At 42.7% G+C, this 24407-nt stretch overlaps 3 protein-coding genes across 3 annotated transcripts in view; 1 reads left to right on the plus strand and 2 right to left on the minus strand.

The window, feature by feature from the left end:
* The window catches only part of SSR1 (signal sequence receptor subunit 1), a 19152-nt gene extending 18239 nt beyond the window's left edge, over nt 1-913 (minus strand). Inside the window, exon 1 of the mRNA XM_026715075.2 lies at nt 765-913. Within this exon, the coding sequence (XP_026570860.2) occupies nt 765-852 (88 nt within the window). The 5' untranslated portion in view covers nt 853-913. The remainder of the gene's footprint in view (nt 1-764) is intronic.
* On the plus strand, nt 851-18508 carry LOC148126334 (uncharacterized). Its single transcript, XM_087930396.1, has 6 exons — nt 851-1076; nt 3036-3138; nt 3326-3442; nt 7581-7647; nt 16771-16886; nt 18235-18508. Exons 1-5 carry the CDS (start codon nt 851-853, stop codon nt 16822-16824), a joined length of 567 nt encoding a protein of 188 aa, XP_087786522.1. The 3' UTR covers nt 16825-16886; nt 18235-18508.
* Nucleotides 18509-22252: 3744 nt separating this feature from the next.
* Nucleotides 22253-24148, minus strand: LOC113445722 (hemoglobin subunit alpha). The gene is made up of 3 exons (XM_026715039.2): nt 23286-24148; nt 22974-23178; nt 22253-22793 (listed from the first exon to the last, which is right to left on the minus strand). The coding sequence occupies exons 1-3, from the start codon at nt 23378-23380 to the stop codon at nt 22665-22667; spliced, it is 429 nt and encodes a 142-aa protein (XP_026570824.1). The 5' UTR covers nt 23381-24148; the 3' UTR covers nt 22253-22664.
* Between the last annotated feature and the right edge of the window lie 259 nt (nt 24149-24407).

Below are 24407 nucleotides of genomic sequence, written 5' to 3' on the forward strand. Positions count from 1 at the left end.
TATTATTATTATTATTATTATTATTATTATTATTATTATTATTATTATTAAGCACCAGAAGCAATTGGATCGCTGCTCAAATAGCCATAACCTTACTTGAATTACCATTTAAGTTTTAAGTGGGGCGGTCTGGGGCCACAGATGAGCACGATGACTTCGGAGAAACTGGCATGCGGTTTCAAGAGAAGGAAGGAAAAAGCAATCACGGCAATATCGGGGCGTTAAGCAACACACGCACTCCTGTCAACGATTTGTGCGTGTGTGTGTGTGTGTGTGTGTGTGTGTGTGTGTGTGTGTGTGTGTGTGTTGTTGGGGAGGTGGAATCGCCTTCGGCTTTAGCACGTGTCACTTTTGTCAGCCCCTCGACAAGACAGCAGAAGCCGCATCAGACTTTTAAGTACACTAAGTTCCAAGTCAATCATGAAAATTTGGGGGGGGGGGGGAAGAGGTCGGCCGGCGGAGAGATCTGACACGTCAGCCCCGAGGCGGAGGGAGGGGTGCAGGGCAGACCACCATCACCCACCCACCTCCGACCACGGACAGAGCACCGAGGCGCAACCGAGTCCCTCCCTCTTTCCGACGATCCACCGGCTCGAGAAATCTCCTCACGCGCCGTTCCCCTTTCAAACTGGCGACCTCCCCCTCCTTTCCTCTTCCCCCCACGTCACACGCGCCAACGGCAGCCTGCAACGGTCGCCCTCCGACAGTCGTTTCGGTTCAGCCCTCGTTCGTTTTCTCTCTCAGTCTCTCTCTCTCTCTCTCACCTGGCCCAGATCGGGCGCCGCCGAGGAGGAGGACGGCGGGGAAGGCCACCAGCACGAGGACCAACAGTTGGGGCAGGGACCGCCTCATGGTCGCCAACCAACTAGCGCCCTTCGGTGGCAGTTTCTACTTTCTCCTGCCACTAAGCAATGGCGCTAAGCTGCCATCCGGCCGACGTCCCGCCCCTTTTTACGACGCGACGTCCAGACGCCACCGGGCAAGCACGCAAGACCGGTTAAAGTTAAACCCCGCCTTTTTCTCCCAACGGAACGGGATACGGCAGACGTGTCTTCTCCTGGAAGGAGGAGGGAGAGGCACGTGACTCAAAGTCCTTTCTCCCCCCTCCCCTCCCTCGGTAGGAGGCTTCCTCAAGAACGCGTGGCTGTCCGCAGGTGCACATGCGCAGTGGGCTCTCTAGTAATCTTTCTCCGGGCTTCTTGACGCCGCATTTTTTTTAACCTTCCACGATCTTCGCACAGCGCACGCGCGTAGCTTTACCCTGTGCCTTACTGTAGAGGTCGCGGTTGCGTTTGAACTTCAGGGCTTTGGGGAATATATTTGTATATGTGTATTGTATTAAACTTTTTTTAATGCAAAGAAGAAAAAGAAGAAAAAGGAATAGAAAAAGAAGAAAGGAAGGAAAAAAGTTTAATACAATACACACATGCATATATTTGTATGTGTGTAATCATTCTCGGCTTACATTATATATATTCGTAGATTTTCACGGGTACAGATATGCAGGTGTTGGCGTGTTCGGGTCTTTTCCCATGGAACACACCAAGACCTGCATATATAAAGTTACGACGACACTGCAAAAAGTGACTTATGACCATTCTCCACACTTATGACCATTGCAGCATCCCCATGGTCATGTGATCAAAATTTAGATGCTTGGCAACATTTCATATTTATGATGGTTGCAGTGTCCTGGGATCTTGTGATCCCCTTTTTCCACCTTCTGACAAGCAAAGTCAATGGGGAATCCAGATTCACTAAACAACCATGTTTCTTACTAACTTACCATATGCAATGATTTATTTAACAACTGTGGCAAGAAAAGTTGTAAAATGGAGCAAAATTTACTTAACAAATGTTTGTTTCACTTAGCAATCTAAATTTTGGGCTCAACTATGGTTGTAACTCGAGGACTATATGTGAAATTGTTACCCCATGGCCACTCTTTCACAGTCTGGTCATTCTCCAGATCTTCCATTGGGCTTATCTTCATCAAACATTGGTGGCATGGCTGTGAAACCCAGTAGACTGATTGGAGGTTCACTGAGTGATAAGATTGTGGGCCATCAAATCATTTTTGATTGCTAGCATCCACAAGGATATTGTTGATGATAATCTATCCCAATCGCCAACTTATTTCTGTTTGTCTTAAAGAAGAAACAGTGTCCCCTGCATTTCCTATCTTAACTTTTAATCTATAGTGTTTTTCACCATGTACATGTATACATCCGAACTAGACAGTGTTGTTTCTCTGTGTCTTATATGTTGGTATATACATAATTTTGTATTTATTTATGTAATGTATATTGGACGTGGTGACCCTTTGAGAGCTGTATGCAACGAAATTTCATTTTAATGTATGCTGACTAATAGTGTACATTCAAAGTGACAATAAAGTTATCATTCTATTCTAATTTCTATACTATTCTAGTATTTATTTTTCCATTATAGGATGCTGAGACCGCTTCTAACTTTCAGTGGTACATAATATATTCTTTGTGTCCTGCTACTGTTTATTAATTGTTTTCAATTGCACTTGTACCTTTGGCAACTTTCCTTTTGGAGACTTCTAAACTATTCTAATACTTCATTTCTTCAATGGAAATCTTCATACTTTTAAAGTGTGGACACTAATTGCTTCAGTCTGTTGCCTTTATTTTAAGGATTAGGTTTTGCAAGTGTGAGCAGCCACAAATATACCCTAGGGTGTTTTCAGGAAAAAAAACACAAACATGCCACAAGCATTGCTGGTCATTGATTCATCTTTCATTCATCTTCTTGGATCATTACTAGTATGAAATCTTATTTTTCCTCTTGTTTACTTTTGTCTCTTCAGTTAGCCAAGTATAAGCAATTAATTTAGAACATTTTATCAGGATGGCAAGTCTCTTACCAAGCTCTACAGATAGACTTTAGGTAAATTTCCCTATTTGTTTGTTTTGTAAGATTTTTTTCCTATTGATATCTGGTAGATTGTGGGTAAGAAAGACGCCAGAAGCTCAGCTCATTCAACTTCTCTTTATTCGTTCTTACAGAACTGAGAACTGCAGTTGCAGCAGATCCTTTTACAGCAGCGCTGTCCGTGGCTTCAACCAGTGACGGCTGTTTAAATTCCCGCTCCCATGAATCACCCAATCGGTGAATATGCTAATATCTAACACCCCTCCCCACTGGTCCAGTCTAACCCAATCCCATCCCGCCTAGTGTACATAGTCGTGCAAGTAGGGGGGGCTTTTGTGGGTGTGACTGGTCCTGCACAGCTCAGTCGTTGGTTGGTCTTCAAGCTGTTCAGTCAGATTTACTGTTCTTCCTGTTCTTTCCCTTAGAACCTCCTGGAATCTTCTGGCTGGGGCAGCCATTTTGTCTCCACAAGAGGCTGCCCTTTCGATTCCTTCATAGGCCTGTTCCTGCCTGGCCATGCTGACCTGCCATTGGATCTCAGGTACGTGTCCACTTCCTTTGTTCGGTGGTATTGTTAATTTTTGAGGGTATGCCTCGTTAGTTGGCAGGGCCTATTCTGTTTGACTTTTTGATTGGGAGGGGTCTTCCCCTTCCTCTCTGATTATGTTGGGGTTTTGTGAAGGGTCTCCCCCTTCTTCCCTGATTGTGCCTGGAGTTTCTCTTTCCTCCCTTGTCCATCGGGCCCTCAGTCGGTCTATGTGTCTCCTCCAACTTCACCCCTCAGTTGTTTCAACCCTATATGATCAGGGCCCTGTTATCTGGGACACCCTCGCAGGTATCCATAGGGATTCCCCTGTTAGGTTTCTGGCGTATACAGGGTCACCTGCTTGGAATGTCCAGCATCCGTTGGACAAATTTAGAGGTGTGTCTGAGTTATAAAGGGGGTGTAGTCTGTCTAATGGTGACCTCAGCTTTCTTCCCATTAATAGTTTAGCAGGGCTCTTGTTAGTTGTTGCGTTGGGTATTATGTGTTGTATGCTTAATAGCTTGTCTATTTTAGTTTGTATGTCCCCTGGCCCTAGTTTGTGGAGGGTTTCCTTTATGGATCGTACCATGCGTTCTGCTTGTCCGTTCATTGAAGGGTGACATGGTGCTGATAAGGCGTGTCGTATTCCATTTTGTGCTGGGAACCCTTCAAATTGGATGGCCATGAACTGTGGCCCATTGTTGGATGCCACTATGTCTGGCAGGCCGTGTGTTGCGAATAGTTTTCTAATATTTTTAATTACAGCCTCGGTTGTGGTGGACTGCATGATGCTGATTTCCAGCCATTTGGAATATGTGTCCATCACTATTAGAAATGTTTGCTCCTTTATTGGCCTGGCAAAATCAATATGTACCCTCAACCAAGGTCCCCGTGGTGTTTCCCATTTGTGATTGGGCGCTATGGGAGTTGCTGGTCTGGATTCTTGGCAGATTTTTCAGGTTAACACCCAGGCCCTTATCTCCTTGTCTATCCCTGGCCACCACATGTAGCTTCTCGCCAGAGATTTCATCTTAACTATCCCCAGGTGCCCCACATGCAACATTTCCAGTATGTCCTCCCTTAGCTCTTCGGGGATTATCACCCGATCCCCCCCCCCAGTATGCACCCCTTCAGAATCGATAGTTCAGTTTGTCTGTTTCTGAATGGTTTGGTGTCTTCGGCCACCTCTGTCTCTTGCCAACCCCTCCCCACCCAATTCAATATTCGTGCCAGGGTTTTGCCCTTTGCTGTTGCTCTCGTGATGTCAGCTGCTGTCACCGGCACTTTCTCAAGGGTCTCTATCAGAAGCATGGATGTGGCTGGCACTGGGTCCTTGTCCAGGTTGGGCAGGGGGCATCGATTGAGTGTGTTGGCATGGTCTATGTCCTTTCCAGGTCAGTATATTAAGTCATAATCATAGGTGGCTAGGATCTCTGTCCAACGCGTCATCCTAGGTGACAGGATGTTCGGGATGGCTCTGTTCCCTGCGATCATCCTCAGTAGAGGCTTATGATCGGTAACCAGGGTAAAACTCCTTCCGTAGATGTAGTCATGGAATTGCTTGATTCCAATGACTGCGGCTAGCGCTTCTTTGTTGAGTTGACTATAATTCCATTCTGGTTTGGACAATGTCTTTGAATAGAAGGCTGTGGGGGCTTCTTATCCATCCAGTAGTATGTGGCTGATTATTGCACCAACCCCGGGCGATGATGCATCGCAGGTTAGGATTAGTGGTAAAGTCTCACTGTACTGGATTAGTAACCGGTCTGATGTGATTATGTTTTTGATTCCTCGGAATGCTGTTTCTTCCTTTTGCCCCCAGGCTCAGACTGCCTTCTTGTCAAGCAGTCTGTTTAGTGGCTCTGCAACTGTCACCTTCTGCAGTAAAAATATATTGTAAAAGTTAATGAGTCCCAGGAAGGCTTGTAAGTCTGTTTTGTTTGTTGGCCTGGGGCCTTCTTTGATTGCTTTAATTTTGCTCTCTGTGGGGTGGATTCCTTCACTGTCTATTAGGCAGCCCAGAAATTCTACCTTGTTGGCTGCTAGTTGGCATTTTTCCTTTTTTACTTTTAGCCCCACTTCTTTGAATCAGGTTAGAACTTCCCTTAGGCGCTCTCGCAGTTGTCCTTTGTCCTTTGCTGATATGAGGACATCATCAAAGTAGGGCACCACCCCTTTTAACCCTTGTAGTAGGCGTTTCATGAGACTCTGGAACAGCCCCGGGGCTGCACTGACCCTGAATTGTAATCGCTTGCATTTGAATGCCCCTCTGTGTGTTACGATTGTCTGGGCTTCTGCCATCTCACCATCTACTGGTAATCATTGGTAGGCTTGTGCAAGGTTGAGTTTTGCGAAAACCTTCCCCCACCCCAGGGAATGTAAAAGGTGTTGTACCACTGGGGTGGTATATGCATTTTGCTGTAGGGTGCGGTTCAGGGTAGCCTTGTAGTCAGCACAGATGTGCACGGACCCATCTGGCTTTACAGGAGTGATGATAGGGGTTTCCCATTTTGCGTGGTCAATTGGTTCTAGAATCCCCTGGACAATGAGCTTGTCTATCTGCTCGTCTATTTTAGGTTTAAGCGCGAAGGGAACCTGCCTTGCTTTTAGTCTTATTGGGGCTATAGTTGGGTCTAGATTAAATGAGATGGGGGACCTGAGTACTTGCCCAATTTTCCATCAAAAACATCCCGGAATTCCTCCATCAGGTTATCTTCCCACTCGCTCTCGATGATGCTGTGTATTCCAGTGATTTCGATGCCCAACGATTTAAACCATTCGAGTCCCAGCAGGCTTGGTCGGTCCTGGTCAACTATGGTTAATGGCAGGACTCCGAAGTAGTTTTTGAAAGTCACTCTGAATTTTCCTATGCCTATCATGGGAATCTTGTTCCCTTGGTAGTCTTTTAAGGTTAGTCTCTGTCTTTTCAGTTGGTCTTTGGTTATGCTGGGTTTTAGCCATTTGATAGTGTCCCAGGATACCATCCACTTCCATCTGGCATTGCTTACCCTCTATGGTGACTTGGATGTGGACTTTCCAAGTGTTTGTTGTGCTGGAATGGCCCACCGTCACTGTCTGGTGCATCTCGTTTCTTCCAGTGGCAGACTCATTGTTCCGTCGGCTTCAGCTGAACTGGCTCCGTCGGCTCCCGGGATGTTTTTTTTCTGTTCTGTGGAGATACGTTCTGTCTCTGCCTTCTGGTGCTGGGTTGCAATGCTCGGTATGCCCTTGTGATATGCCCTCGCCGGTTGCATCGTTGGCAGATGGCGTCATGGAAACGGCATTCCGACCGTGGGTGATTCCCCTCGCATCCAGCACACTAAAAGTCCTTTATTTTCCCCTCTCAGTTTCTCTGGTTCCATTCCAAGTGAAGTTGGTTCACTTCTTCCTCGTCATTGTTGGTTTCTGAATCGGATTCAATGTCCTTGTGATGGATGGCAGCGGCTTCCTTCGGTGGTGGCTGTGGTGCCTTGTTCATTTTTCTCATGGTGGCTGCAGATTTCTGTGACAGTTCCATGGCCGATGCTTACTCGATGGCCTCTTTTAGTGTTATTTTGGCTTGGTCAGGAGATGGCTCTGGAGTGTTAAATCTCGGACCCCCAGGACTACGCAATCCCTCATTGCCTCATTTAGAAACTCACATGCTCTGGCGATGTCCCTCAGGTTCGTGACAAAGTCGCTGATGCTCTCTCCTTCCTTCTGGTCTCTTCAGTAAAATTTGTGCCTCTTTATTAAGCAGGATACCGGCGAGGTGTTGTGTGCCCTCAGGAACCTTTCCAGGTCCGGCCAGGCCATCGTCTTTATATCGTTGGGTGCTGATAGTGCTTTGGCCATTTTGAAAACTGCGGGCCTGCAGTGCTTGAGGAAGACCTCTCACTTCCTCTGTTCAGAGATGTTCATAAGGTTGCCTCCTTCGAGGAACATGTGGAATCAGTCGACGTATGATTCCCAGTCTTCTGTTGTGGGGTTGAATGGTGCGGGTGGCATGTTGGCTCTGGCCATTGTTTGGATTCTTCGTTTTGGGTTTCGGTTGCCACGTGCTCACTGGTCCCGTTTCGTCTCAGGATCCCACCTTCGTCACCAGTGTTAGATTGTGGATAAGAAAGATGTGGGAAGCTCAGCTCATTCAACTTCTCTTTATTCATTCTTACAGAACTGAGAACTGCAGCCGCAGCAGATCCTTTTACAGCAGAGCTGTCCGCGGCTTCAACCAATTATGGGTGAGTATGCTAATATCTAACAATATCAATCTATCTTGCATTCCTTTGAGCATCTTTGTTTATTCAACAGGAAACAATAAGTCAGTCATTTACAATGAGCAATCAGCAGTTCTCAAGACATACTCTTTTGCAGTCTGAAGCTATTCAGAATAAGAGATTTTCATCCCTCACAGTTGAAGAACCAGTTCCTCAGGATACACAGTGATTTTTCAACATATTTTTGCCATTCAGATTCAAATATGGAAGATTGTTCTTTATACTCTTCAGAATACCAATACATTTTAACCCATTCATTATGGTAAAACTAACCCAAACAAAGGGAAATAGCTAAAAGAGAAAAATTCCAGTTACTATTGCAGAAATATATGTTTGTTATTCTAAGCACAGCATATTTTAAACTAATTTAATCCTTCAGACAAACTACAAATACGAATGGGATAAAAAGTATAAACAATTGCGTTGTGAGACAGGAGCTGTTAAATTCAAGAAAGTGCATTAGAATGTGACAAACCTCAAAATTGTCATACTGGATTTATTTATTTAAACCAGAATGTTTCACATACAGTTAGACTTTTAATTATGAACACTACCGCATGTCACATCTGCATCACTCCTGGATTAGCTCTTCATCCATGTGATCCCATATTCCGTTCTTTTTTTTTCCTGGCAACTGAGTTGATTCACTGAGAATGTAGAAACATTTCTTTTACCTCAGTTTTCCTCCCAGAAATGCTTGACCCTGAGGGATTTTATTTTTCTGTTGAAGATAACTATTTCTTCCAGGCTTTCAGTCAAGCTACCTAGCATGTTCTGTTAGAAAAGAATTTTCTTGGTGTTCTCCTGTGGTGACAAAAGTTCCTTGTGATGTCACAAAATGACAGTCATTGTTTTTGAAAAGAATTCAGTTAGTGACTTCTTCGGAAGAAAAGTATATACACACAGCTGAAGAGGAGGCAGAGGAATAGTTAGCAGACTTCTCTGAAAAACCTGGGACAGTCTCAATGGATCCAGAAAACAGTCTACATTTTGGTATTAGCTGTTAGAAATAATGACAATAAAAAGAAAGCTATGGAAGGGCATAAATCATTCCCCTCCCCATTTCTGTAATGATCAACTATAATTGGAATTTGGAATATGTGAAGACAAAATTATCAGGAAAAAGTAAAGAGTATGTTTGAGCGTAATGCTTTCTGCATTTAAATGGAGCCTCGGTGGCGCAATGATTAGAGTGCATTTACTGCAAGCTACTCCCACTGCAATTTGGCAGATCAAATCTCACAGGCTCAAGGTTGACTCAGCCTTCCATCCTTCCAAGGTGGATAAAATGAGGACCCTAATTGTTGGGGGCAATATGCTGACTCTGTAAACCTCTTTGAGAGGGCTATAAAGCACTATAAAGTGGTATATAAGTCAAATTGCTATTGCTAAATGGCAATAAATTTCATGGGACTTGGTACTCACATAGTATAATCAATTAAGATAAATTATGAAGTGATAGCCACATTTATAAACACGCTGGGTTAATGTTGTTGTTTTTTGTATCTTACTCTAGTGAAAATCTAGTCCAATGGATAGATTATGGTTCGATTTATTGTGTAAAACCAGAAAACATGTTAATTCGTTCATCAAGTAAGCATAGAGGCAGCCTTATACAATTCTGACTCCTCTCTTCAGAAATTCTTGTGATGCCAAATAAAATTGGGTTAGGGTTAGAAAATTACCAACTAGTTGAACATGATGGGCTCCTAATTCCAAATCTCATCTGCATATTGTTCATAAATGTTTGAAAAGTACAAGTTTTAATCATTTTTAACCCTTCAACTATCATATGAAGACACTGTCCTCAGTTATTGTTGCTTAGGGAAAAAGGACAGTGGTTGAAAATCTTTTTGTCTGACTTGCACAACTCCTGAAATATTGAGTAATTCTCATAGATATAATCACAAATTAAAACCTTTTGTGTAATTACTGCTTAAAAGATCAAAAACTGTTGTAAGGGGTGTTGGGTTTGTGGTAATATATTTTATTAATCATTTTCTGTAAGTCCTTTGTATAGCCATTTCGCATAGATCTAGGGATATGCAGACACTCCTGGTGGGGGCAGTAGTGCCTTTGCTATGGGTGTTTCGTCCTGTTTTGATCTGCGAGCTTAGAGGGACCAGGAATATAGGTGAAAGTTCATGGTACACAGCAGAGACGTTCCCATGGGACTTTCCGTGCCTGTATGTTCTCATGGGACTTACCGCAGCTGCATATTCTCATTCTGTTGAGGCCATTGTTTTGATTCTGTACTTTTGATTTCTTTCTTAAATAAATACTGCTACCTGAGTTCGCTCGGGGCTGGCATTTGCTCAGACGTTTCCCTGCGTCTCATTTCAAGTGCCAGACCACCACAAGTGGTGACCCCGACGTGATAGCTTGGAAGGCTATACGTTCCGACGTGATAGCTTGGAAGGCTATACGTTTCCCGCATCCTATACTCATCGTCGCGGACGTCGACTGGGCCCTCATCTTCTTCGCTGGACGGAGATAGATTCTTTTCATGAGTATGGGGGGAGATCTCTCGAAGGCTCAGAAAGGGCACATCAGGGAATTGGGAGGGATCATAGGGAATAGTTTTGGTTTTGGAGTTCATAGTAGAGGACATGCCGTAGGAAAGAAAGAAATTGAGGACTTATTACAGTATGTTTGGAAACATATTCAGTCATATCCAGAGGGAGGTAGTATTAAAGTAGAGTCCTGGAAAAAGATAGGGAAATTTTTGCACGAAGAACCTCGTGCCCCTTCTTCAATTTTGTTAACCTGGAGGGTGGTTATGGATGCATTAGCTACTTATGAACAACCGCTCCTAGCACCCCCCGAAGAAGGTTTGCCGCCTTACCATGCGGTACGTTTATTGCCGCCGACGGCACCTCCCGATAAATCCAGAGGACTGTCAGGCGCTGAAAATACTTTGTCAGAAGATAAGAGTTTACCTTTAAGAGTTCAAGTAGATGCAGTTACTGCAGCTATTCAAGAAGCAAAAAATAGAGGGGAATTATCAGGAGATGATTTGGTGGAATTTGGAGTAGAGATTCAACTTAATCCAGTAGAAATTGGCATGGACGCTGCATTAAATCCGCAGCGGGAGTGGAAGCCTTTACCTCTCAGAGTTTTAAAGGAAGTTAAGCAAGCAGCAAAAGAGTATGGTGTTAGATCACCATACACTCAGGCGTTGTTAGAAGCAGTTGGCTATGGAAATAAAATGATTCCGGCTGACTGGAGAGCTCTGTTGAATATGATTTTAACTCCAGCTCAATATTTGGTGTTAGATCAGAAATGGAGACAGCTGGCAGTTCAGAGGGGAACAGCAAATGTTACCCCAGATCAGCTTTACGGAGCTGGTAATTTTACAACAGTGGAACAACAGAGAGATGGAATGCCTGAGGAGGGGTTCGTTCTTCTCCCACAATTAATTTTCCAAGCCGTGGGGGCTCTCCCTGACGGCGAAGGTGGCGAGAAAACTTTCACTAACATCAAACAAGGGAACAATGAACCCTATGAAAATTTCATTAGCAGACTGAAATTGGCTATTGAAAGGCAAATTGACAATCAATTCGCCCGGAACGAATTGCTTTTGAAGTTAGCAGTAGAACAAGCTAACACAGATTGCAGAAAGATCTTAAATCCACTTGTAGCAAGTGGAGAGCGAGAAATCGCAGATTTGATTAATGCATGTAGGAAGGTTGGGAGTCAGTCTTTTAACATGGAGACTTTAGCTCTGGCTCTGCAAGCAGGAAATGCTAAAAAGGGAAATTGTTTCAATTGTGGGAAGCCTGGACATTTTAAAGCGCAATGTCGGGCTCCTGGAGGGGGTCAAAGTCAACAAAAAAAGAGATTAATGGGACAGGGTGTTCGACCTAAATCAGTGTGCCCGAAATGTAAGAAAGGATACCATTGGGCAAATCAGTGCAGACTTCATTCTGAGGGAAAAAACTAGGAAGCAGGGATCAGGGCATTCTCCCTACTCTAAAGAGTGAAGTAATGTCCGAAGGGTTGGAGCCACCAGAGAGAGGTGGGGATCAAATATGGTCGCCAGCTACTAAAGGTTCAGCAGGAATTGATCTTCCATTAGCTGAGGATTTGGAATTGGGGTATCCACATGTAGTTTGTTTGGGGTCAACGGATTTCTATGGACCGTTGCCTCCAGCTTCCGTGGGTCTTCTTCTTCCTAGATCATCGGCTCATAAGCGTAAATTGTTTGTGGTTCCTGGGGTTATTGATTCGGATTATGAGGGTCAGATCAAAATTCAAGTTCATTCACCTGTTCCTCAATCTTTGAAAAAAGGGGATTGTTTTGCACAGCTTTTAGTTTTGCCATATATGTCTTTGGGGGAGTCGGATAGAATACGTCAGGGTGGATTTGGATCTACAGATATGTTTAGTGAGTCTAGTGTGTTTTCCATCATGCAAAATGTCAAGGCTGATCAGAAACCAAAATTAACTCTTTTGGTTGAAGGCAGAAAGTTTATTGGATTGCTGGACACTGGAGCAGATGTTTCGGTGATTAGCGAAAGTGAATGGCCTAGGGAGTGGCCGACGGATCCTACACCGTCTGTTCGAGGAGTCGGAGGACTTCAAGACGCACGGGTCAGTAGGAGGATTCTTTCTGCCAAAACAAAGCAGGGAAGTGCTATTGCACATTTCCAACCAATTGTTTTGCGCCTTCACGTTAACTTGTGGGGCAGAGATTTGATGCAACAGTTTGATACAAAGGTTGTCATACATGATGACTGAACACCCACCTGTGGAGTTATTAAAATTACAGCTACTCCAGCAGGAGCCAGTGTGGATAGACCAATGGCCTTTGACTAGTGAGAAATTAGTTCATTTACATGAATTGGTTCAACAACAATTAGAAAAGGGACATATAGTGCCTACCACTAGTCCTTATAATTCTCCAGTCTTTGTTATCAAGAAGAAATCTGGGAAAATGAGATTTCTTCATGATTTGAGGGGGATAAATGCAATCTTAAAGCCAATGGGCCCACTACAGTGTGGGACACCTAATCCTAATTTAATACCTGATGGATGGAACATAAGAGTGTTAGATTTGCAAGATGCTTTCTTCTCCATTCCTCTGCACCCTGAAGATGTAGATTTGTTTGCTTTCACTATTTTGAGTATAAATCAGGGGCAGCCCGCTAAGCGATATGCATGGACTGTCCTTCCGCAGGGAATGTTAAATAGTCCTACCATGTGTCAAATGTTTGTAGATTGGGCTTTGCAACCTTTCCGGAGTAAATTCCTGGATTGGAAGGTTTATCATTACATGGATGATATTTTGATAGCTGCTAATATTTCTGATGCTGCAATGGATTCTGCTGTCATTCTTTTAACTGCTATGCTGAAAGAGAAAGGGCTGATAGTCAGCCCTGAGAAATTGCAAAAGGAATATCCTTTTGCTTATTTAGGTCATAAATTATTTCTGAGTCACATTACACCTCAAACTTTAAAAACAGACAATGGTGCGGCTTATCGGAGCACAGTCTTTGATCAGTTTTGCAAACAGTGGTCCGTGGAACATAAATTTGGGATTCCATACAATTCCACAGGACAGGCTATTGTAGAGCGTCATAATGGCACGCTCAAAAACATGTTAGCTAAATTAAATAAAAAAGGAGGGAAGCTCCTGGGACTTCCGGCAATTCAAGATCATTTGAATCTAGCTTTATATACTTTAAATTTTTTAAATTTGTCTGGTAACCCCCCTGCGAGTGCGGCCAGCAGGCATTTTTCTTCTCCTTCTACAGATGCAGTGAGGCCTCGGGTGTTGGTGCAGTTCCTTCCGGATCCGGCATGGGTTCCTGCTGAGCTGATTACGTGGGGACGTGGTTATGCAGCAGTCGAACATCTTGGTCAAATTCGTTGGGTTCCTGGTCGGTGCGTTCGGCCTGATCATTCGCAGGCACCAGTGAAGGAGGTTTCGGAGGAGCAGGATGGCATTTCTGTGGTTCCTGATTCCGTACCTGTGGTTCCTGATTCTCTTGATGCCGGCAGTCCAGGCGCGGCATTGTGAAGGCTGGGAAAAGATGACTGCTTATCTGAGATTGCCAACTTGTATGCAGCAGGTTCCTTTGGGGAACCGGACTAAATTGATCTGCAAACAGCGGCATCCTTTGATTTTTCCAGCATATTGGTCCTGGCATAAAGATCAAGACATTCTTTACTCGGGACCTGATAAGGATATTATATCTTCAGCTTGTGCAACAACTTTGATCCTGTTTCATGTTTCTGTTTCAGACTATGGACAATATCGGTGTCAATTGGAGTTGCCTAAGTTACCTTATACAGACTCTCTTTCCATTCGTCTTATGCCTCCACGGACTCCAATACGGAGGCAAAGAGCTGCTATTATCTCGGAAACTAGAGACCTCGGAGATAATTTATGGAAAGAAAATTCCTATATCAAGGACATTCGGATTGCGGCTAAGGGTTTAAATGTAACTAATTGTTGGCTTTGTATGCATGTACCTGGGTCTGGGAAAGGTGGAGTTTTGTTACATGGTGTTCCTTTGAATGAGCGAACCAGTACTAATTTAAGTACTTATAATGACTTCAGTCACTGGCTTCACTGGGGCCCAGACCCCGAAAGGTGGGATCAAACATTGTTCACAACGAAGGTAACTTTCACTACCAAAGCCTCGGTTTGTTATTATCGTCCTCCCGTAGGAAATAATCAATCTGTTTTCTTAGGTAATAGTACTCTTTGTCAGAAGGTGATTCCTTTGCAGGGGGGATGTATGTCTTGTGTTGCCAGGAATAATACGGTGGATGGATGTAATGGGATGATTCAGACATCATCCTCCTTGGACAAAGCGTTAAGGATTGAATTGGATTGTTGCATTAATCAGACAGTTACAAGCAGAACGGATATGCAACACGGAGCATATGTTCTTTGTAGTTGGATGTGGTTGATGTGGGAGTGGGAAAGTGAGGCATCCGACAATACCTATCATAAGCATAATCCCCCTTCCGGATGGGTTATGGTTGTTATGTGGGGATGCTGCCTATCAACAATGGCCAAAGAATTGGTCTGGAGTATGTACTATAGGTTTTGTAATTCCTGTCATCTATAAATTGGAGGGTTTACCAATTGGGATGCGTATTCGTAATCGAGAAGTTGATTCTGGCCTAACTATAGGTGGTAATTTGTGGACTCAGATTTCTAGGGCAGCAATCCCACCTTTGGGAATAGCTATGAACTATAGAGATATTCATATTTTAAATAATTTTACTGTTGCTATGTTTAATAATACTATTAGAAGCATTAAGATGTTGAATGAAGAAGTGTCTGAAATTCGCCAAGTTACTTTACAAAATCGTTATGCTTTAGACATAATGTTGGCTGCCAAAGGAGGAGTTTGTGCCTTAATTCATTCACATTGTTGTGTTTTTATACATAATTATGAGCCTAACATTACAAGAACTGTTCATGATATGGAAGACCGCATAGCTGAACACGAAGCAGGAAAAGATGGCTTCAATAAGTCACTTTGGGCTTTGCTATGGGATTGGTTTCCTGACAGCTCATGGTTACATTTATTGCTTCAATCAGTTGTAGTAATTGTTGTTATACTTATTATGTTATGTTGCTGTATTCAATGTATTCCTAATCTATTTCAAATGTGTACCTCAGCCTTTCAACGTATGTGACCAGGTCGCGAGGGAACTGTGTATTATGCCACTAAAACACCCCCTATCTTTGAATAAATAAAAAAGGAGGGAATGTGGTAATATATTTTATTAATCATTTTCTGTAAGTCCTTTGTATAGCCATTTCGCATAGATCTAGGGATATGCAGACACTCCTGGTGGGGGCAGTAGTGCCTTTGCTATGGGTGTTTCGTCCTGTTTTGATCTGCGAGCTTAGAGGGACCAGGAATATAGGTGAAAGTTCATGGTACACAGCAGAGACGTTCCCATGGGACTTTCCGTGCCTGTATGTTCTCATGGGACTTTCCGCAGCTGCATATTCTCATTCTGTTGAGGTCATTGTTTTGATTCTGTACTTTTGATTTCTTTCTTAAATAAATACTGCTACCTGAGTTCGCTCGGGGCTGGCATTTGCTCAGACGTTTCCCTGCGTCTCATTTCAAGTGCCAGACCACTACAGGGTTAGGTAACATTTTTAGACACTATCTTGACTGTCAATTCTGGAATTGGAATCTAGTGAACATTGCTATATTGGTATATTGCTATATTTTGTCCACACCAAGAACATATGTGTATTGTAGTTCTGCTTTTCACATATTCTTGTTCTGACTCTCTAAAGCATGTGTTTCTCTGATGTTGTGTGGATTTTAACCTTTTTGAAAGATCATACTTGTAAATAATTTGTCTGGAAATAAATTTCCAATTTGATCCCTCAGGACATTAAGTATAAGCAAATAGCAATAGAGGATATTCCAATCTGGATGACATTTGTGTTGCATAAGAAGGAATTTAAATATTTTGCCTTTTCCTGAGCCAGTATACTTACAACTTGCATGTGGGGAATGAACCATAGTTGGAGGTTCCCTAATGATGAGGAAATGAATGTTAGCTATTTTCAATTCAATATGGCAGTTAATATAGTGCTATACTAGTTTCTGATTTCTTTCTCCATGGATAAATTTCTTAGTGTTCCTTTTGGCAATAATCCACTACAGTGATGAATTGTACCTTAAAGAGGAGGTAAAATATTTTGATTAGGCTGCATTTTTTTTAAAAAAAAGGTCTGTCTAAAAAGATAAAGTCAATAATGTACTACAATATTTTGGTTGTATAGTAAATGATGGGAACAGGACAATCAAATGCTCACTAAAAGAGAAGTCAATGATTTAATTAGAAGGAAATTTCAAATGAAAGATCGTGGCCCTGAAAAGACTTTCGGTCCACATTATAGGCTGGTAGTATTGCGCTATTCAAATTCCAGAGTAAATAACTAATGTCGAAGTAACCCTTGTATACTGGGGCTCAGTTCATCCTAAGAGTGCCCTGTCAGAATTGCAGAAGAATGAAACTATCAAAAAATTCTATAATCTGATAAAAATGCATCGATTATCACAGGACTTATTTAACATTATTTCTGATCATGTGCAGAAATGCAAGCTACACCTACCATTTTGGAGGAGTCATTATTGGAGTCCATTTTAAAAGAGTCACCAATGATAGCAAGTTTTCTTACTACAGGGTCTGGTGGTGGTGAAAACAATATGGTAAGTTTTCCTATCGTATGCTTGAAAATGAAAAAAAAGTGATGAATATTTTAGAGCTGTTAGAAAATAATGGATTATACATACTACTTGATCCTCTGTTGACTGGTTCTTCCAGATGAGTACAGATATAATAAGGGACTGAGATGACACCCTCACTGACTGGATAATCTCATGACCAGGCACTTATTATTCTAATACTTTGTCCCTATATTGGTTGCAATTTAAGGACATCCTGGTTCCTACAGTAAATGCTGAAGTAGCAAAAACCTTGAATTGCTACTTTGGTTTCCAATGCAAGCTCTATGCTGGAAGAAATATTACCATATATTCTATCTCCCAATATCCAGTTCCTAAGATCTGGCTATATTTATACCTTAAATAGTATAAGAAATTTCTAAGACAGTAGCTACACTAGCAGGTCATTTTTTTTATTATTACAAAATATAATTATTAATAAATATAATTTATTATTACACAATAATGAGAAAGACAAACTGACATGGGGTGGAAGAAAATCAGCAAGCCTTTTCCAGAGCAGCATACATTATGTGCTGTCCAGACAGTTATAGTTAATGGGATTTGGGATAGTTAGTTAGGAATTGAGAGCTGTTCCCTTAAGGGAATGCATCATGGTAAATGTAGTTAAGGTATCCTGGGAAACGTAGTACATGTCATGTGGCTACATCTGTAACCCTGATTGGTCACTGAATTGACCCTTGGTGGGTTGGGGGAGGTTTCTTCACTCTTGCCTGAATACACAGCCTCGTGGTAGCAGCTCTACCCCCTGCCTCTACGATATGTGATGAAAAGGAAAAGAGATAACCATCTTTTTACCCATAAAGACAGATATGCAAAGGATTGGACATTAAGAAGAACTTTGTCATAACTGTGAGTTGATAAGGATGCCTGATGATCCAATAAAAAAGACTTTGTATGGATGCTTTGTGGAGTTTATCTATCTGCCTTTGTATAGGACAGGACAGGCAGAATAGTAAAAAGATGTTGTTTAAAAAATCTGGAATCCTGAAGCCCTGAGATTTCTAGCTGCAATGCCCCTATCTTCAATATCCTTTTTTTCCTGGAGTATTAGGAGTTTTCATTGGTCCCAGAGGCATTATTAGGAAATTAAATTTCTAAATGACCGCATAGCTCAATATTTAAACAAAAAGTGTTCAGAAAAAAAGTCAGAGTATGTACTTTTCTACTGCTATTAAATGCATATCAGACATCAAACACACAGCAATAGATTTCCTAGCAACACCATTTCTGACTGTTTAAATTAATTATCTGCTCTCAGAACTGATACCTTCTTGTTTTTTCAATATGAGTTATTGATTGTTTTTCACAGGAAAGATGTCCGGGCAGAATTATGCCTTATGCAGAGAAGATAACAAGTACGTCTTTGGAAACTGAATTAAAAGAAAAAATGAAGAGACTGATATTTAAAAAAAAAATATTGGCAAAAGAGGTAGGGCTAGTTGTTACTTGGGATGGCAAATGGTCTAGGTCCATACAAGTAGTCCTCGACTTACAACAGTTCATTTAGTGACCGAAGTTACAATGTCACTGAAAAAAGTGATTTATGACCATTTTTCACACTTACAACCATTGCAGCATCCCCATGGTCACATGACCAAAATTTGGATACTTGGCAACTGGCTCGTATTTATGACTGTTGCAGAATCCTGGAATCATGTGAACACCTTTTGCGACCTTCTGACAAGCAAAGTCAATGGGGAAGCAATGAATCACTTAACAACTGTGGCAAGAAGTCATAAAATGGGGCAAAATTCACTTAACAAATGTTCCACTTAACAACATAAATTTTGGGGTCAATTATGATTGTAAGTCTGTAATTGATGCCTTATGTCCACTAGTGTCTTCTAACACTTCAGTTGTAGCCTCCATAAGCCTTCCAGAACTTATTACCAAATTCTAATTTGTAATATAACTAAAGTCAAAAATGTATTAAATGCATGACAATATTGTTTGTAAATTAGCTTAATTTATATCGTAATTCAGATTAAATCAAATGTTGGTCCTGAGACCATTTCTGTGCTCTGGTTTTGCCTATTTATTAGAAAGTACCCCAGCAAGCCCCTTCTGTCTTTCCAAGCATTATGTCCTTCTCCAGAGAGCTGTCTTGGCATAGTGTAATTTGAGCCTGGTTGGTTGTGCCTTGAGTGACAATTTTGATTTATATGATGGTACATTTGTTTGTTTACTTTGCTGTTCACACTATTCTTAGGAATTTTCTTCAACACCAAAGTTAAAAACATCAATACTTTCTTTCTTGCTTCACCAACTTTTCCTTTCATGGAATGTCCAAGGAAAACCAGTGGTTGCACTATTCTGATCATTCTCTTATGCATAACATTATTAATTTCTAGTTACAAGAACATAAAAAAGAGATAGCAGCTCTAAGAGAGATGATTATTAATATGAAATCATCTGAAGATCACGATTTTGAGGTGAGTTCATAATGGTTATTTAATGAAAAAAATGAGGGGAAAAACAGATTTGATTTCTGTTTAACAAAAAGGAAAATTTTAGATGAGAGACAGAGTGGGAGAAAGAGAAAAATATGACTGTTTTTGTACAAATGAAAAAGACACTGAAGCCTCTGCGTTTTCAAAATCAGATCTTTTTTTAAAATAAGGGACATAAAGTAGAGCAAACAGAGCAGAGATGCTGTAGCAAAGCAATTCTACTTTCTGGGAGTTTGTGCAATCTTCTCAGAGGATAAGCATGATGATATACTATCCTGAGTACTGGGAAAAAAAACACAAGGTTTATGTTAGTGAATAAAGTGTTCTGTGTTAACACTAGCTTGACCCATTATCTGAGTTCAGTTCAGATGATACTGTAAAACAACTATAAAGGTGATTTAGAATGTTGTCCAATACAGTAAGTGGATTGAAGAAAGTAGTGAAAATAACATTTAGGTGGAAGGAATTGTGCCAACTGATAGAAGAGACAATATGCTGAGAAAATAAAGAGACAACGTTGAATAACTTGTCCTTCTATTATAATCGATAATTTTAAAAACCAATGTTCTCAAGTTAATACATTATTATTCATTAAATTTATATGCCACCTGATTTCCTACAACTATATTTTAATGTTTTGAACATTTCAAAAAATATATAATTTAAAAATAGTCTTTGTGTACACACAAAAGATCAGTCTGAGTACCTGTTTTTATTTATTAACACAATTCAGCACTGTTTAGCAGAAGTTATAATTTTAGATATAATGAACCATAAACTTGTTAATGGTCAAGATTATGTTTTATTTTTCTGCTTCAGGTACACAAGAAAAGAACTAAGTTCATGCATTCTGCTAAGTAGTAATGTAATCTGTCTAGTTTTGGCTTATGCATTATGTAAATCTGGACAGTTTGTAAACTATGAACTATAACTAGCATGGGTTATATGTGAACCAAGTCATTGGGGATTACTTAGCAAACTTTAGTTAAAATAAGCCATGATTTAGCACAAATGTATGAACTCAGTTCAGGAATTCTGGGAGTTGAAGTCCACGAGTCTTAAAATTGTCAAGTTTGGGGACCCCTGATTTAGAGTGACAGTTGGCCTTAACGTCATGAAAAGTCTCTTCTTTAATTCTTTACTTTCTTTCATTCTGGTAAACTCTATAGAATTGTTCAACAGGACACCTTATACTATTGCTGTTAGTGATTTAGGATTGGTGGTAGATGAATTTGGTAACAGTGACTTACTGTAAATCTCCCCATGACTTCCACTTCCTATGTTCTGTTCAGCCCTTCTCTGATAGAACATGTAGGATATACGATGATTTCAAATTCACTTCATGTTAAGTAAGAGAAGGGTTTTTTAGAATATAAAGATTTTCTAGAATGTAATATGAAAAAAAGTGTAGAAAATAATTTTAATTAACTGACATTAAGTAATTGCTGTTGTTTTTCATAGACAAAGAAGAGTTCAGTAGGATCAGATGAGTAAATATTACAAGAAATATCAGCCATAACAAACATAGTTATTCCATTTTTTTTCTCTTATTTTTGCTTGAATTGAAAACTGCGCCGAGAAGCAAACTGACTAAGAAATGCTATGCTAAGCTGAGAACATTGCTAAACTGCACTCCTACCGCCTTTCAAATAAAAATCCCTTTGAGCTACAAAGCATTATACTTTTTCAAAAATGCTTCCATGTGCCTCCATGATGTCCACTACATTTGTTTTTTTTTTACATTTTGTTGCCTATGAATATGGCTTTTTCATTTATCCTGATTAGAACCTCTCATAAGATCTACACGATCTTTTGTGAAATGTTCAGAACTTTAATCTCATCCTTTGCTACCAATATGTGGCTTTATTTAGGACACTCATTGATTAGTTTATAAAACACCGGCTCACCTAATTTAACTAGGGCTCAAGACCCAAGATGCTACTGCTCCAGATAGAATGCAGGAGCAATTTCATCAAAGGAACCTGAAGATGTCCTCATCATATCAGAAGCAACCAAGTCATTGTTCAGTCATCTGGCCTTTCTTAACTGCGTTTTACCATCTACTGGGTGTTTTTGCAAAATACACAAGACATTACCAGATCTTTCACTAGAAGAAATACACACACCTCCCAGAATTCCCCAGTCGGCATCCAATTCCCTCAGTAAGCTTATCGCAGTGAAAGTTAGCAAACTTCCAACTCCCCACCCCACCCCACCCCACCCCATTTGTCCGCATGTAGACTGGTGGGCGGATTCCACTTCCAGCCCTGCGATGCTTTTCCTCTTCGGGGTCTCCCAGCTTTTATAGGCGGCTGGCGGCTGGACCTTCTCCCGTGAGGAACGAGGTGTTATCTCTAAGCGGCGAAAGACCGCGCCGGAGAAATGGCCCGGAAATCTAGCATCTCGGCATAAGGGGATACTTGCCTCCGATCCGTTTATCCTGTGGGCTGACGGACCCCCGAAATCCTACTTTGCATCTTTTCTTACCATTAACCTTATCTATGATGTTTTATTTGTTTGAGTATTGCTGTTATTTGACCCCAACTATTCACTTTGATTAACCTGAGTTTAAGTTTTACAACGTTATGCAAACCCAAAAACTGCTTTTGGCTTCATTTGCTTAAGATTTTCCCAAATTCTCTAAGAAGTTGCCATGCACATTCCCAAACAAAGGGTACACATTTCATTCATACTTGACCCATTTTTCCCTGTAATTGCTGCCCCCCAAAACCAGCAATGACCCCTCTCCTACAAGCTGCCCCCCATATCCAGATGACACATATGTTTTCTGCCCAATTCAGAAACACATGCAGCACTAACAATGCAGCAGAACAACTTGGAGCATTTTAGACAGACACTGAAAAACGCTCTGGCACCTCTTTTTCCTGTGCTTTTATTAATTTGTTGTAATAATGAAGATTCGACAAGGGAGGGTGGGGGGGAAAGCAATGGAAACAATAGTTTGCACAACAGTGGAAGTAGAACCAGCTCAGGCATTAATGGTGGTGGATGACATGAGGGTGGTTGAAAAATCATCCATACTTTTAGATCTTCAGTTGCTCAGTCCCACTGCAGAGAGCTCAGACCTTGGCTTGGTCAATTCAGCCACAGGGCAACTAGTAATTCAGGCTCCAGGGAGACACCCAAATTGGGGTCCCACAAGTGAACCCCACAGAGCAGAAGACGTACAGGCAAGAGAGGTTGACAAGGTTATCCAAGAAGTAGGAGAGTTACTGGAGAGGAAGAGGGCCATTGTTTTCGAGCACAGGCAAGGGTGTGCGTTCTCCTTCTAGCGGTACCTGGAAACCAGCAACTTGCTGGCCAAATCGAGGAATTTGTCAAGGGACAAAATCACTTCGGGTTTGAGGGGCCCTCCGTTGTGAGCGGCGATGGTTACCTCGAGGCATTGGCCCAGCAACTGCAGACAGGAGAGGGGTGCCGTTAAGAGAGGCAGAGCTTCGCCCGCCCACCCCCAAACCGTCGGCGGAGAGACGGCTTACGAAGGAAAGGCGAAGCAGGCGGGAGGCGCCGTGCGCCCTTCTTCGCCTCCTCCTTCCCCCGCCATCCCCCCCATTATGCCGGGGAGAAGGCGACTCACCTTAAAGTTGACGGGATCCACGCGAAGTTTCTGGGCGTGCAAGTCGCTGAGCTTGGAAAGGGCTCCCGCCACATCGTCCAGGTTGTTGACGGCTTCGGTGAGCGCGTCGATCACTTTCTTGCCATGAGCCTTGAGATCGTGGGAACCCGGGCTCAGGTCGAAGTGGGGGAAGTAGGTCTTGGTGGTTGGGTGAGCGGAGAACAACCTGCCGTGGAGGGGTGGGGGAAAGGGAGAGTGAAGGGAAGCCCCGGGCAGCAGCATCGCCCAGGCGAGCTTCGCGCAAGTGGAAGGGAGGCGGGGAGGAGGGCTTACCTCGTAAGGGTCTCCGCTCCGTAGAGTTCGGCGTTCTTGCTCACAGGGACCCAGGAAGCCCGCACCCTGGCCTTGTCTTCCTCGGTGAGCACCATCTTGGCAGGTTGGTGCCCTCCACAGCCGGGCTGCCCTTTTATCGGGCCGGGGAGGCCGAGCCGAGCACGCCTTTCCCCCCCACTCCCGCCCAAGACACCACACCCTTCCTCACGGGGTGGGGAGTAAAGGCGCTGGCGGCCTTTCGCCTGAGGGGATGGCAGCCTCTCTCACTTGGTCTTCCTCCCCGGTCTGGTCCTCTCAGCCATCATCCCAACCTGTGCCCGCCGTCTGGAAATGGTACGGTTTTCCCCCAATGGAGTAGCCCTCGGGCCTACCCTGAAGTCTACCCCTACCTCAGATGAGATCAGGAAGCCCCGGGAGACCGCGATGGGGACTTGCTGGAAGACGGGGTTTGGAGAAATGAGAAGTAGGGGCACGAAGAAGAGGGCAGGTTGGACCGAGCCTTTGTCAAAGAGAGGGACAGTTGAAGTGAATTCAGATCATGAAGGCAAATCCAGGTTGACGGGCATGAAGATAGTTTGGAGAAAGTCTTCCTATTTGCCCCCCTACCTCCATCTCCAAGTATTCTACAACCAGCCATTGCAGAACTGGGATTATTGACACATTGTCCATTGAGTAGGGGGCCCTTCTACTATTGATGAGAAAAAACAAATCCCTTCCTGGAGGTTTTGTTTTTTTTTCCAAAGTGGGGAATCCCTATTCAACCCCCTCCCTCAATTGGGGGCTTTTGCTGGGGGGGGAGGGGAGGGGATGAAGATGCCCAATTTGAGCAGCAGCCCAGAGATGGGGAGAGGCTCCTCTTATCTACACAAAGCAGCTGCAGGGACATTGCTGCCCTAGGCAGTGGCTCTGGGTGGGGCAGCTGAGCCCGATAAGCAGCACAGCAGCCTTGAAGCCTCTTTCTAAATCCCAAGCCCAGAATGAATGGATGCCACTGGCTGGATTCGCCTCTAGCAGGGGTCCTTGACAGCTTGAAGACTTGTGGACTTCAATTCCCAGAATTCCTCCTCCAGTCATGTTAGCTCAGGAATTCTGGGAGTTGAAGTCAACAACTTGCCAAGTGTG

Source organism: Pseudonaja textilis, chromosome 3 (assembly GCF_049901715.1).
Source record: "Pseudonaja textilis isolate UNSWEBS1 chromosome 3, rPseTex1.2, whole genome shotgun sequence".
NCBI classification, from domain to species: domain Eukaryota; kingdom Metazoa; phylum Chordata; class Lepidosauria; order Squamata; family Elapidae; genus Pseudonaja; species Pseudonaja textilis.

Coding starts and splice junctions, on each gene's coding strand:
- LOC148126334 (XM_087930396.1), top strand. CDS start 851: ATGGTCGCCAACCAACTAGCGCCCTTCGGTGGCAGTTTCTACTTTCTC. Junction 3,139..3,325: donor TCCCATGAATCACCCAATCG/GTGAATATGCTA, acceptor TTCTTTCCCTTA/GAACCTCCTGGAATCTTCTG. Junction 3,443..7,580: donor GACCTGCCATTGGATCTCAG/GTACGTGTCCAC, acceptor TCATTCTTACAG/AACTGAGAACTGCAGCCGCA.
- LOC113445722 (XM_026715039.2), bottom strand. CDS start 23,380: ATGGTGCTCACCGAGGAAGACAAGGCCAGGGTGCGGGCTTCCTGGGTC. Junction 23,179..23,285: donor GGAGCGGAGACCCTTACGAG/GTAAGCCCTCCT, acceptor CCTCCACGGCAG/GTTGTTCTCCGCTCACCCAA. Junction 22,794..22,973: donor TGGATCCCGTCAACTTTAAG/GTGAGTCGCCTT, acceptor TCCTGTCTGCAG/TTGCTGGGCCAATGCCTCGA.